Below are 14501 nucleotides of genomic sequence, written 5' to 3'. Positions count from 1 at the left end.
TTTTTGCAAGGGGGCTTGCCTAGCTCCATCTGAGATAGACCCAAGGGTATTTAAGTTGAATTACTTAGCAATTCAGCGGCAATTTCATGGTTCTGAAAGGAAAAGAGGTGCAGTTATAAATTAAAACACATCTGCTTTGGGGGAAAATACAAAATAAACTTGACAATTGCAAGAGAAAACAGGTAGGTTTGGAATTGCACAGTGCATTTAAAACAGGCAGGGCAGACTGAGGCATAAACAGTCAATAAAACATAACAAAACAAGAAAAAACAACAACACTTTACCCATAATGAGTTCAGAAGGACAGAAGAAGGATAGAATAAAATATTGATCTTTGAGCATCACAAAAAAACAAAACAAGGGAATGAAAGCGTAGCTTATCACTCACCCTGAAAAAAAAAAAAACTTGAACTAACTTCACCAAGACTTCGTCAAGACACCTCACCGATATTGTCTACTGATGGTGGTCAGAGTGCCCAGTGGCTCCTGTGTGCAGCAACTTCGCTTCTGTCAGTGTTCCCCAAAGAAGCTGTGGCTACATCTAGCTTGCCATCATCAGCACATTAATGGGCGAATGACTGAAAAAACATTGGAGTACCCTGACTTGAAAAGGTACAGGCCAATAACCATCTCGCTATTATGTTCATTAATTACCCTAACAGATTTGCTTGATTTACAGTCTCATTTTTGTAAATGCCACAACCCTGGAATTTCAATTGGTGTGAACAAATAGTTCAGAACCATTCTAACCTAGTCATTATACACTATAACTATATTGAAAATTTCTTCAATAAATACAAATATAAGAACTAATTTAAAGTTATACATGTGAACACAAATAACAACACACATTAGAAATAGATACATTTTTTAAATATAAAGTTTAGTTTCATATTCCTCTGTTGAATCCAGGGGTCTTCTGTAAAGTTTTCCAAATATATAAACAGCAGACCTTTTAGTTATCAGGCTCCTCTCCTATGGAACCAACTACCAGTTTTAGCCCATGAGGCAGAGACCCTTTCTACTTTCAACGGTTTAAAACGTCCCTTATTGATGAAGCGGAAGAGTGGCTCAAGTTATCCTGAGCTATTTCTACTGTATGCTTATGCAGTTATAGGCCAAGGCTCCTGGAAGACATAGGGGCCCCTTTTCATCGTTCCTTCTCTGTTCTCCAATTCTGCAGTATTTGTTTGTTCAATCTGGATCTATATGCTCTCTCTACTTTTTCTCATCATAGTAGCTTCATCTGGTCTGTTTCGGTTTGGCTGTGCTGCTGCCATCAACACCTTTGTTTATAGATGTTGGAGCTTGGCCTGTTTTATAGTGTAGTCCTGTTTCTCTGACTGTGACTAACCATATGTGTTCTCTTTCATTCTCTGACATGGGAGCTGGCTTGGAGCTTGTCTGCCTGGCTGTGTGTTGCCTGGACAGGGCCGCCTGTGATGCTGGTTGACAGTCACCTTCTGTATCTCTGCATCTTTCTCTATGTGTGCCTCTGATTGATTGATGGATGGATCAATTAATTGACTTTATTGATCTCACAGTGGTGAAATATACCGGTTACATCGGCTCAATAGTCAAAAAGAACATGAAGGTGCCAAAAGGAGTGAAACGTGCATGCGTCCACACACAGATAATATATAGTAATTGCACATTAGATATTGCACAAGTTATTGCCGTTGTACTGTCACATTGTAGAGTCTAATGGCAGCAGGGATTAATGACCTGCGGTAGCACAACTTATTGTACAGGGTGTCATTGTTATGAGTCCAATTCATTTTATTATTGACGTGGACATCCAGGTATGTGAAACTATCCACAGTCTCTATGTCCTGCTCCTGGATGTTCACAGAAGAGTGAGTTAGGGGTCTGTCTCTTTGAACCCAAGTCGGCCTTGGCATGGCCGCTCACACTGAGCCTGATTCTGCTGGAGGTTTCTTCCTGTTTGTCACGGCCCGGCTCACATGGCTGCAACAAAAACAGGGATGTTTTTAGCCCTTCAGAGTCATGACTGAGCGTCACGCAGCCCAAGATGTGCTTCCAGCAAGTGCTCCATCTGTCTGGTCCTCTCTCAGCTTGATTCTTGCCGATCGATTCCGGACGTCTGGACCCGACTGAACCCAGGACTGTGTTGTGGTCCTAGCTCTGGCAGGTCCCCTGGATCAACGCTGGTCCTCTCTAGTCGTCTCTAGAGCCACTGGTGCCCTGAGCCTCGGACACACCTGGCACTTCAATGACACCTGCTACCACGGTGACATGCACTGTGGGTGAAGGGCACTGCTTAAATACCATCCAGGTGGCCATGTAATCAAAAGAACCTTACAAAATCAAGGACCTGCATTGATAAACAATTACTGTCCACTTGCCTCACAGCAGGACTGTCATAATGTTAGGGGTGTTTTCCTCTCCACTGTCGCTACAAACATGTTGTAGGATCTGCTTTCGAGTCAATGAGTAGATGCTGGCAGCTGGTTTGCCTTAGAAAACTTTGAACCAATCTGACTGTATGATCTGATTGAATTGTCTCTAAAGTGCCTTAAGATGACATGTGTTGTGAATTGGTGCTATATAAATGAACTGAATAGAATCAATGAGTAGAAATTATTGATGTTAACTGGTTTAACAACAGTACATTTTAATCAGACACATTTAGAATGGGTGCCTTAAATTATAGCATATTCATACTGTAGCTGCAAACAGAAAAAACAAAGTCATATATTTGTCCTTCTAAAGTGGAAAGGAATTAGAAGGAGTTTCATAACTTCTTTCAATTTTGTATATCCATCAAATTTATAATAAATTACATCTCAGATCTTTGGCCTTGCTTCAAATAGGAATACAGAAACCCTTCGTTTTAACTTTAGGGGGTTCTAAGGCTGCTAGTATGGCCTGCTCAAAAACCATTTTAACACCTTCCTTATAAAGAGAAAGAAAAATGAAACAAAGGAGAAAGAAATGTCAGTAATGCATACAAAACTGGATTTCTTGCTGATAAATTACTAAATGTGCAGTGGAATTTTTTCTCCATACCTGTTTGACCATGGAGCACTCTACATATTTGACAGCTCCAACTTCTTGAGCCAGCTTCTTACCATCCTCTGGATAAATGGGTTGTTGTTTGTTCTTCTCCAGATTCTTAACAGTGGTTCTGTCTTCTCGCAGGTCTGTTTGGGTGCCTACTAACAGGAAAGGTGTGTGAGGACAGTGGAGAGAAATCTCAGGAACCCACTGGAAACAAGAAAACAAATAAATGCAAGATGGTGTCAGAGAAGCTTTACTCAGTTTAAGCATTGTCTTCCAGATATCTGAAGATGCTCCTGCTTTAGTTTTTTTCCTTTTGGCTGCTGCTGATTTCTTGCATGTAGATGTGAGGTAGTGTTGCAAATTACCACATCACCTTTATTTATTATGTCTTTATTATTATCTATTTTGCTGCAAATTCTCAAGAAAATTATATAAGGATTTTATCTAATAAGATGAACTGACCACTTTGATGTCAAATGTTAACACTGTCTTGAAAATTGTTTTTCAGATAGAAAAACAAATGTGGGCCAAAACAACCCAAGATACAGCAAAATGAAATGGTTCCAAAAGATTACTGCCATATAGATCCTTATAGATTAGAACAAACCCAGAAATGTACCAAGACTCTGTCACATTTTAACCTATGCCTATGAGTTATATGACTATACTGTAAAGAAATTGAATTCAATTCAGTTTATATATATAGCGCCAATTCACAGCACTTATAATCTCAAGGCACTTTACAGAGACATTTCAACCAGATAATACAGTTAACTTGGTTCAAAGTTTTCTATCTAACGAAAACCAGTTGAATACATCGACTCATTGACTCTAAGGCAATCCCTCACACCAAACATTTCAGCAGGAAGAAACCTCTAGCAGAACCAGGCACATTGTGAGCGGTGCCGAGTAAGCAGCTGCCGAGCCCTACTGGGGTTCAAGGAGACAGATGCAGACATACAGAACGAAGCAGAGAAACAAAGGAACTTGTCAACCAGCTCCACAAGCGGTCCCATACAGCAGCACAGCTGAAATTTCTCTCCAGATACAGCTACTATGAGAAAAAGCAGAGAGAGCATAACGTAAGAGATTGAACTAATAAATTGCGCAGAGTGGGAGAATAGAGATAGAATGAAGCAGAATGATGAAAAGGGGGTCCCTTTGTCCTCCAGCAGTCTAAGCCTATAGCAGCATCACTAACTATAAGCTTTATCAAAAAGGAAAGTTTTAAGCCTACCCTTAAAAGTAGACAGGGTGTCTGCTTCACGGACTAAAACTGGTAGTTGGTTCCACAGGAGAGGAGCCTGATAACTAAAAGATCAACCTCCCATTCTATTTTTAGAAATTCTAGAAACCACTAGTAAATGGGCAGATTGAGAGCAAAGAGTTCTGTTAGGGACATAAGGAACATCATGTCTCTGACATAAGATTAAGCTTTGCCATTTAAGCCTTTATATGTCAGAAGGAGGATTTTAAATTCTATTCTGGATTTAGCAGGAAGCCAATGAAGAGAAGCTAGGATAGGAGAGATATTACCTTTTTTTTTTTTTTTTCATCAGAACTCTGGCTGCCGCAAATTATAATTCTCTGATATGGATTTTCAGTGGAAATATTTATTTAATCTAATCACATTTTCATCTAACCAATACCAACATCAACATGGCTGTAGGTTCAGTCCAGGCATGGTCTACTCCTAACCCTCTCCTAAGCAGATTTATATGGTTGCTACCCACCTGGAGTCCTAGATCATTGTGCCTGTCTGCAAAGAACAGCAAACCACCTACTGTAATGAATACTCTCCTGTTGATCCCATCCCAGTCATCATTAAGTGCTTTTAGAGGTTCATCCAACATCAAGACTCAAACTCCTACTAGCGTGGACAGCCTGCAGTTTCTTTACAGGGAGAACCGTTTTACAGAGAAGGCTGTTTGGTTAGCACTGTTCACAGCTATGACTGATCTGCAGGACGCTATTATTGTTCAACATCAATGTTAGTCCTGCAGCTTTACAATTAGGGATTATCTGCATGCTACTCCCTAACTCCTGGATCAATGACTTCTTAACAGACATACTCCAGCTAGTGAGGATAGGAAAAACGTACATCTGCCTCACTTATCCTCAACACACTCTCACATAACAAGATTTGTTTGCAGTCTTTTCCTGTTGACTCGTTACTGCAAAGGTTGTGAAGCCACATATCTATCAATGATGGGAGTCACTAGAGAAGAAGCTCTCCATCTGTCTTAACTTCTCCTTAACAACCACGAGGCCAAGAAGTTCAGAGTAATCTACAGGAGATTCAGAACAATGCTCTCTGCATGCATTAGGAGGTGGTGGAGCTTCTTTTAAATGCAGACAAAACAGAAGTTATTGTATTTGGAGCAGAGGTCAAGTCTGGACTAATGTAATTTTTTATTATCAGTAAGTCCTCAGACTGTAGTTAAAAGCCTTTAGCTGATCCAAAATGCTGCAGCCAGAGTAATGATGAAAATAAAAAAGAGACACCATATTTCTCCTATCTTAGCTCCTCTTCATTGCTATTAAATCCAGAGTCAAATTTGAACTCTTCCTTCTCACGTATAAAGCCCCAAATAATCAAGCTCTGTCTTATATCAGAGATCTGGTCACTCCTTATGGTCCTAACAGAGCACTTATGCTCTCAATCTGCAGGTTTACTGGGGGTTCCTAGAATTTCTTAAAGTGGAATGGGAGGCAGATCATTTAGTTATCAGGCTCCTCTCTTGTGGAAACAACTACAAGTTTTAGTCCATGAGGCAGACACACTGTCTACTTTTAATGATAGGCCTAAAACTTTGATTATTAATAAAGCTTATACCGGTAGTTAAAAACAGAGTGATATTTGCTTTGTCCCTGATTGAGTAGAGAGGTAGGTGGAGGTAGAGCATTATGATGATCCGTTGTGGGAGAATTTCAGTCCAGACAGAAGTTTCTCCTTGACTCTACCATGGCCCTATTATACCTTATACCTCATCCAAAAGAGTCCATTATCCTGAGCTATTTCTATATTGGTGATATATGTTTGAGCTGCTCACATAGGGACCACTTTTCATAATTCTTCTTCATTCTATCTCTATTCTCCCACTCTGGACTACTTGTTAGTTCAATTTGTAACATTACGTTCTCTCTGCTTTTTCTCATCATAGTAGCTTCATCTGGTCTGTTCCTTTTCGGCTCTGACTGCATCCTGGATTAAAATATCAGCTGTGCTGCTTCCATCAAAATTCCTATTTATAATGTTGGGAGCTTGGCCTGTTTTTCAATGTAGTCCTACTTCTCTTACTGTAACTAACTGTATCTTGTCTCTATCATCCACTGACATGGGCGCTTGCTTGGAGTTCATTTGCCTGTTTGTGTCTTTCCTCGATGGGTTCACCTGTGGAGCTGATTGACAGCTACCTTTGTATCTCTGCTTCTTTTGTATGTCTGTTTCGGTCTCCTTGAACCCTAGCTGGCCTCGGCAGCAGATGGTCGCTCACACTGAGCCTGTGTCTGCTGGAGGTTTCTTCAATATGAGATCAATAAAAGTTCAGTTATTATTCTTCCTGTTAAAAGGAAGTTTTCCTCTTCACTTTCACTACAAGCATGCTTGGTGTGAGGGATTTTTGAACGGAAATTGACAAAATGCAAGCGAAAATCAACTTCCCAAGTCAGTGACTGGATGCAATCAACTGGTTTTCCTTTTAACCAATCTGACTGTATTGCCTCTGTAAAATGTCTTGGGATGAGATATGTTGTGAATTTAAGCTATATAAATAAACAAAATTTAATTGTATTGAATCCTTGAAACTTGAACAGGACAAGATTGTGTTCTAGTCCTTTCCTCTGCATGCATGACTGCAATGATTGTGAAGTTTGTGGACCAATGTGGTGGGCCAGGAAAGGGCCAGACCCATTTTGACAGATCCCACAAACCCGGGAAATGCATTGTTTGACCCAATGTCATTGGAAAAATGTTACAGGAATAACAAGATAAAACAGACTTAAAGATATGTAATTTACTCTGGATGTTTACATCTTTTACAGGTGTTTGTGTTTTTCCTGTAAGATTTTTTCTTTGTGTTTTTCTTCTGAGGGGGTTTTATTTTTTCCAGGATCTACTTAAAAAATTAAAATTTTTCTTTTTTATTAACAGATTTTATTAGCTCTGAATCAACATGGCTATTATTGATGAGAAATGGAGAGACAACAGCAGACAGAGAAAGACAGACCTAAAACCATGAAAACAAAAGCTGATGCTAAGAAACCTATGGAAAAATCTGCACTTTGGTTGAACAACTCAGATATTTTCATGTTCTGATTTAAGGTCAATAATTAACTTCTGTTGACGTGCAGTTTTTCCAATGGCTAATTATAATGATAAATTTTACAATTACTATGATAATTGAATAGATCTTATCAGTTAATTACCAGTAATTCATTACTGTATGCAGCGTTAATAGGATATTATCTGTATTATACTCTAGAACATTGATTTCACTGTAACCATTGCCCTTGATAAATGTGTTTATTACCACTGCAAGCAAAGGCACACACATATGTTTGTTTAGAAGACTTATGGTGACATTTCATTTACTTAAATCATTTTATATGGCCTAACCCAGACCCTCACCTTAAGTCTAACAATCACCAACATTTACCTAATCCTAACAAAAACCTTCAATTGAACTCCATTAATTTCTACCATGTGGGTTCAAGGCATCGGGCCTTACACGGAGCAGGCAGTGTGCTATATTTTCCAGAAAATGTGCCCCACATTGTATGAAATACAGGAACACCCACACACATAAAATATAAATTGGTATAGGCTTCTACACACATTTTTGACCTGCAACAACAAATGCATTTGTGAACAGTGTTACTCAAATGTCAGTGTGAAAATAACTGACCTTTGTTTGAACTGTTTCAAAAGATGTTGGTACGACGACGGAGAAACATACAAGAAACACGTCTGTTTTTGTATAGATGAGAGGAAGCAGTTGATCACAATTTTCCTGACCTGAAAGCATTAGCAAAAAGACAAATAAGAGTTGATTTTACTGAGAGAGCAATAAAACAGTGACAGAAAAGAAACTATTCAAGACAGTTATTGTACCTGTTGTGTCATATAGCTGAAGAAAGAAGGACTGTTCTCCAATCATAACTCTAACTGTCTGGTTGTCAAACACCTGTGAGCACAAAGAAAGCAACACAACCCAAAAACAATCTGAGAGCAGTAGCTAAATGACTGCTAATTTTATTAAATAATTTAATCAAAGCTGGCATAGTTAAGTTTCCTTACTTTTGGCACATATTCTGAGGGATAGCGGTTTGTTGTGTATGTGACCAATAAGGATGTTTTTTGAGCTGCAATGTCTCCTAGCACTACACATTTAATTGACTGCATCTATGACAAAGAAAAAATAGAATACAGATTAAAATGACAGATACACACGTAAAAATTTCTATATTCTGACCATTGGTTTTTTTAAACATGTTCATGCTGTAGTAAATTTGAAAAAATTATCTTTTAATTCTACAGAATCCGCTGGACTGTTCAAATGCAATCATGATCAGATGTTGAAAGCATTTTTTCAAAGTTCAAATGCAAGTTGAATTAATTCTCTTTGAGGTAATGATCAAGCCTAATATCTATTCCCAGATGTTGCAGTAGATCTACCTTTAGTCATTGGAATCAATATCTGGGAATAGTTTTATTCTGAAAAGGAAAACAAAAGTTAAAACAAATAGAATTGCACAATAGTTTATTTCTTACATTCATATAATGTAAAGTCGTATATTTGCAGAAAAGTATCATAAATAACAGAAAAACGTAACTTTAATGTGTTTTATTTGTCACTAGATTTACTAAACTAAATGGAAAGTACAAAAATATGCAGTTTATGTTGGGATCTGGAGATCTGCCACCTTTCTCCAGCAGAGAGCGCCCTGGGTCTCCTGAGCCGAAGCCACCTGCACACCTGAGGCTGATTCATCTCATCAGGAGACCAGCTATATAAGCAGCAGCTTGACTTCCTTTCAGCGCCGGAGTGTTGACCAGTTTTGGTTAGCAGAACCTGAGCCTCAGCCTGCACATAGAATCTCTGTCTACTCTGGAGAGTAACCCTGATTCTAACCTGCCTCTGTCTTCTCTGCCTCATAGGAAAACCTGATCGAAGTCTGGAGCTCTGGAGGAGCTCATGTTTGGAAACCTGCCTGCCTGCTCTGAGAAGCCAAACCTGAAGAACCTCAGCCTGCATCTCCTTGCCAGTTCTCTGGAGAGAACTAGGAGAACAATTCAAGGTCTGAACCTCACTAGCCTGAAGCCAAGCTCTGCCGCTACTAAGCTCTCTGCTGAACCCTCTGTCTCTGGACCCAACTGGTTTCCTCTCTCCACCGTTCAGTCTGAACCTCATCAGGTACAACTCAGTTTCAAACTCTGCCAAGACGTCAAGACTGCCTGGCAAACCAAACTGTCCTTCTATACAGAGAACTCTGTGAATCCAGTCCCGGACCTGTACCAGAATCAGTGCAACCTAATAACTCTGTGTGTTTATTCAAATAAACTGTTGAACTTTTATCCAGTCTCCTGTGGTGTTCTGCATGTGGGTTAAGTCAGTGAGACCCATCATGACAGTTTATAGTGATGATGACAACACTGAACCAAACAGAGGGACACCACAACCACCCCTGAGCAGCCCAGACAAAATAACTACAAAGTAATTACACAAATGGTTCATTTTTTAGAAATGAAGAAATTAGAATATGATTAAATAAAACTTTTATTTATCCGACACAAAGGGTAACATAACCTTTTCTTTAAAGGGCTCTACAGTAAATTACCTTACTCAAAAATACAAGATGTCCAAGAGAGATGAAGATAATGTTAGAAAAATATTCCAAAATATAGCTAGAATATAAATACTGATTTAAAAAGTCAAAAAGTCTGCTTGAGTCAAAACTTCATCCTCAGCTGAGTGAGAGAAGATTGAGAGACCATAAAGGAAGCTGCAGTGAAAAATTCTAAGCCGGTTCCAAGAAAGTCAATGGGTGAGAGGCGGGGTACACCATGGACAGGTCAGGGAGATCATTTGATTAGAGAATATATGTTTCAGGTAATGAAAACCTAAAATTTCATTGTCCATCTCTTTGGAAAAATCTCCTCCAAGTAGATCAATTTCATATCAGTTTTCTTTTTATCTTTATCATTCATGAATCATTAATTAGATGTAATAACTAATAGTTTAATATTTGGAACAATTTAATAACTTATTTTAATTATGAAAAGATTAAATGTGCATGACGTTGTTTCATGTATCCGAAACCCTTTATTTATGTAATTTTTAATGAGTATATATTACATTTAAAAAAGAAATCTAAAACCATAATACATAAGAATAATTCAAAGCCCCCTGTTAATTTGAAAGTCTCATGTTCTGATAATTTAATTGTCAATACAATCATAGAGAAGATGGGTAGTCACTGCAATCTTCCATTAGGACGGTATACAATAAAAAGTCTTTCAAAATAAGTTGACAATTGACAGATTACTGCATCAAAACCTGATTGGGAAAGTTGCGAGGATGGAAAAACTGTGGTAGAAAAAGTTGTGTCAGTAATAGCAACAACAACAGCTTTGAGAGAACTGTGAAGCAAAGGTAATTCCAGAGTTTTGGGGACAAGAAGGTGAGCTGCAGCTGGATTTAGTGTTAGCAAAAACCACCAAACACAGACATATCCTACAAGTGTTGCATAAATATGCACTGATCTGTTCCCCCTATTGAAGAGAATAACATGTTATGGCTCAATCATGCTTATGGAAGAATCCAACATTTCACACAGCAGACAATGACGTGAATCCTAAAGTTTGCAAAGACTGCATCATTTGGAAGGAGATTAATACATGATGACATCAACATAATTGAGCATTTTATTGATTGATTGATTGATTAATCAATTGACTTTATTGATCTCAATGGAGAAATTTACTCATTACATCAGCACAAATAGTCAAAAAGAAGAAGAAGGTACCAAAGGAATAAAAGGTGCACGGGGGCATATACAGTGTGTCCACATATAAAAAATAAATAGCAAATTTGTGGTTTTTATTTTTCTGATAAAAGTTATACAGGAGAAAGTATAATCAAGGTGAATGGTGAATATTTTTGGCAAGAAACCAACTGTTTGATCTGAGCTTGTCTGAATGTTTAGTAACAACATTTTCAAATACACAATTTTAAAAAAACAATAACAAGTTATTGTTTTATTTTACAGCTACCAATCTTATCATACAGACAGACTGTGTGTGCTATCTTACAAATAAATCCATTATAGATATTTGTATAATTTAAGTGAAAAAGGTTATTGGCCAAATTGTTGTGGGATGATAGGTGATACAATTCTGTCTCAAAAAGATTTTTAAACTCTACTCACCCTTTATTTCCTTGCCAGATTAAATACAAGCTCCATTCCAGTTTAAAGATTGAACTTTGGGCTCTAATTTATGGACTTTATGTTACTTGTTGCGCAACCGCACATCATAACTGGAACAAACGCTCCACCTCTTATATCCAGCAGAGGGAGATATGTTGTTTGTTTTTTTCCAATAGTACCACACACACACTACAGTGATGATGTTTAATGGGCACAATATTATTCATTTAAAACTAATAAAGTTCCTCTCAATAATTGATTTGTTATTCTTGTCTTTGGAATATTTACAATAAATCACAAAAAAATGCAAGGATAGTGCATAGAAGCTCCAATCCAATTCAATTTTACTGTATTTGTTAGGCACTTAAAAACAAACACAGCTGACCAAAGTGCTGTACAGAAAAAAATTTATTAATTAATTAACAAAGCAAAACATAAAAAAGTACAGATAAAAAAAAAACATCTAAAACATGAGTAAAAAATAATGACATTCACACAATCAAATCAATAAAATTGGGTAAAAGATAATGGGAATGAAAGGTAAAAAAAGATTAAAAAGGAAATAAAGTCCCCTGTCCTGCTAGGTGTTAAAAGCCAAGGAGAAAAGATTTGTTTTGATAAGAGATTTAAAAACAGTCAGAGAAGAGGCCTGTCTGATGTGCTGAGGCAGGTTATTCCAGAACTTGAAGCTGCAACAGCTAAAGCGCAGTCCCCTGTGAGCTTCTGTTCAGTTTTAGTATCTCTCAGGAGCAGCTGACCTGAGAGAAGGCGTGCTCCAGCATTTTGAGCCATCTGTAGGAGGCACTAACCCCCATAGAAGCCATTGCAATAATCCAGCGGAGTGGTAAAAAGGCGTTGATTACCATTTCAATGTTGGCTTGAAAGAATTTGCTTTATTTAGGCCAATCCAAAGCCTACTCATTTAATATAAAATAATAGAAATTCATTAAGCTTGAAACATTATTTGGTTAAAAGTTTTGGGCAAAGTTTAACATTATGTGTGTGCATGGATGGATGGATGGATGGATGGATGGATGGATGGATGGATGGATGGATGGATGGATGGATGGATGGATGGATGGATGGATGGATGGATGGATGGATGGATGGATGGATGGATGGATGGATCATGGATGCATGCATATTGTGCTCATGCAAGAGGACTCATTTTAACATAAATGTGTTTATTCGGTGCATTTATGGTTAAAACAATTCAGTTCTTCATTCAGTTAAGCTACTCATGAGCAGTCTGATATTTTACTCAACTAAGAGTAGCAATATTAATACTATATTTATCAAGTAATATTTTTCACACTCCCTGAAGCTAACTTTTTCAAAAGTTACCTAATGTAACTAGCTACTACCCACCTCTATTATGATAAATTAGCACTTATGTCAAAGCAATACTTCGGTTATACCAGCTATATCTTATTATAAAAGCAATAACTATATGTAAAGTTAAAATAATGAATTTCCATAAAATACATATGTGTGTATTTGCATTCTAGTACTGCATCCCTTACAAGTATGCTTATAATAGTAATGTTTGTTTCCCTTTAAAAACAAATGTCCAATTCTTCTATTAGCTCTGCCAGTGAAAACATTTTTTGTCTTACAGGGATGTTGGTAGCCATTCTCTCTCCTTGTCATCTGAATCCATGTGCATAACCCTTTTTCTCCTTCCCACTTCCCCAAGTCACATTTGTGGTGAAAAGCAAGCATGCTATTTGGACAAATTTGTCCGTGTCCACATAGGCTTTAGATCCTTTTTTAATTTCTGCTTCTCTATGTTACCATTGCATTTTTGTAACTAATTATCAATTTTGCCATGGCATAAAAAGATGACCTCTCCAAATTTGATTACTTCTGAGATGAGCCAGATGAAAAAAAACAAACATTTGACTTAACAGGCTTTGACGAGTCATACTTTTCATCTTAAGCAGAAGAAAATGTTGTTTATTCCTTAATTTGGGTTAGAGCATCTGTCAGTCAGAATAGAAAGTCTTGGTGGTTGGTGTAATGGTTGGCTTATTGATGTTTTAATCTTTCTGAAATGCTGCTGCATTAATCCCCTGCCGGAGCCTACAAATAAAGCATGCTAAAGTTTATATAGGAGTGTTGACAATGGATTTTTGAGTCACATTTGTAAGGGTGCAATTTTCAGTGGTGTAAAATACATGCATGGGTGTAGTTCTTAAGTGTACTTCGAGGTCTTAGAAGTTTTGCTGTAGCCAAATCTTTTAAAACAACATCCTTGGGACTATTCTAGGCCCTAAAAGTGAATGACCTAATTGATAAAACTGTTGTAAGGGCAGGCAATTGCTGTTAGCCAGAGATACAGGTGTAGCTTGGTAGTCCCTGGCTGCTAGATTATCTGACTGACTTGTTGAAAAAGAGTGTGGCTTTGGGCAGGAGAAATATAGCACAGGTCATTGGAACAAAGGATAATACTCGGTTTGTTCTGCGAACCCAAGTTGGCTTCAGAGTCAGACCCCAAGTAGAAGTGAGGAGTGGCAGAGGTTAGATTGTTCGCAATATATCAGTGTGTTGTGAAATTATAATTTATTAAGTGCCCACCCAAGTAGAAGAAAATGCTATTTAATCAAATAATATTTGGACAGTCATATAGTTTGTGAACACAAGCCCAACTGGCTGTGTGTTAGCACAACAAATGAAAGTGTGAATTAAGCTGAGATCTTGTTCAAACAAATAATTCTGCACATAATTGCCCACTTAATTCAAATCATGAATAAACTCTATTGATCTGACACTGAAGAAACTTACCTCTTTAACCCATTCCCTTGGGACAGATTCTCTGCAAATGTGGGTCTGTCTGATCAGCGCCCCCAGAACAGAGACGGTAGGAGTCTGTCTGTGGAAATCCACAAATTAATGACAGTAGGTAGGGAAATGTAGTTTATATAATTTGTTTTGCTTATATGTAAACACTCTAGAGAGTAAAACTGACATTTATGAGTTAATTTCTAAAAATATATTTTACGTTTCTCTCTTCTTATCAGGGAGGCCGGCCGCCACTGGCAGAAACC

The 14501-nt window shown here is 37.8% G+C and overlaps 1 protein-coding gene across 4 annotated transcripts; it reads right to left on the bottom strand.

Annotated features, from left to right (window-relative positions):
* Positions 1–1409: 1409 nt before the first annotated feature.
* Positions 1410–14274, bottom strand: LOC119783132 (cell division control protein 42 homolog). 4 transcript variants are annotated; one of them, XM_038284485.1, is made up of 7 exons: positions 11455–11594; positions 8702–8740; positions 8324–8428; positions 8138–8210; positions 7932–8041; positions 3031–3228; positions 1412–2916 (listed from the first exon to the last, which is right to left on the bottom strand). In XM_038284485.1, exons 3-7 carry the CDS (start codon positions 8426–8428, stop codon positions 2827–2829), a joined length of 576 nt encoding a protein of 191 aa, XP_038140413.1. In that variant the 5' UTR covers positions 8702–8740; positions 11455–11594; the 3' UTR covers positions 1412–2826. The 4 variants fall into 4 exon arrangements, with proteins under 4 accessions (XP_038140415.1, XP_038140413.1, XP_038140414.1 ...); XM_038284487.1 differs by lacking the exon at positions 8702–8740 and having other exon boundaries at positions 1410–2912; positions 11455–11597; XM_038284486.1 differs by lacking the exons at positions 8702–8740; positions 11455–11594 and adding an exon at positions 14239–14274.
* Positions 14275–14501: the final 227 nt, after the last annotated feature.

Source organism: Cyprinodon tularosa, unplaced genomic scaffold (assembly GCF_016077235.1).
Source record: "Cyprinodon tularosa strain WSP-4 unplaced genomic scaffold, ASM1607723v1 ctg2, whole genome shotgun sequence".
Classification (NCBI taxonomy): domain Eukaryota; kingdom Metazoa; phylum Chordata; class Actinopteri; order Cyprinodontiformes; family Cyprinodontidae; genus Cyprinodon; species Cyprinodon tularosa.
This window is presented reverse-complemented; position numbering and strand designations above follow the sequence as displayed.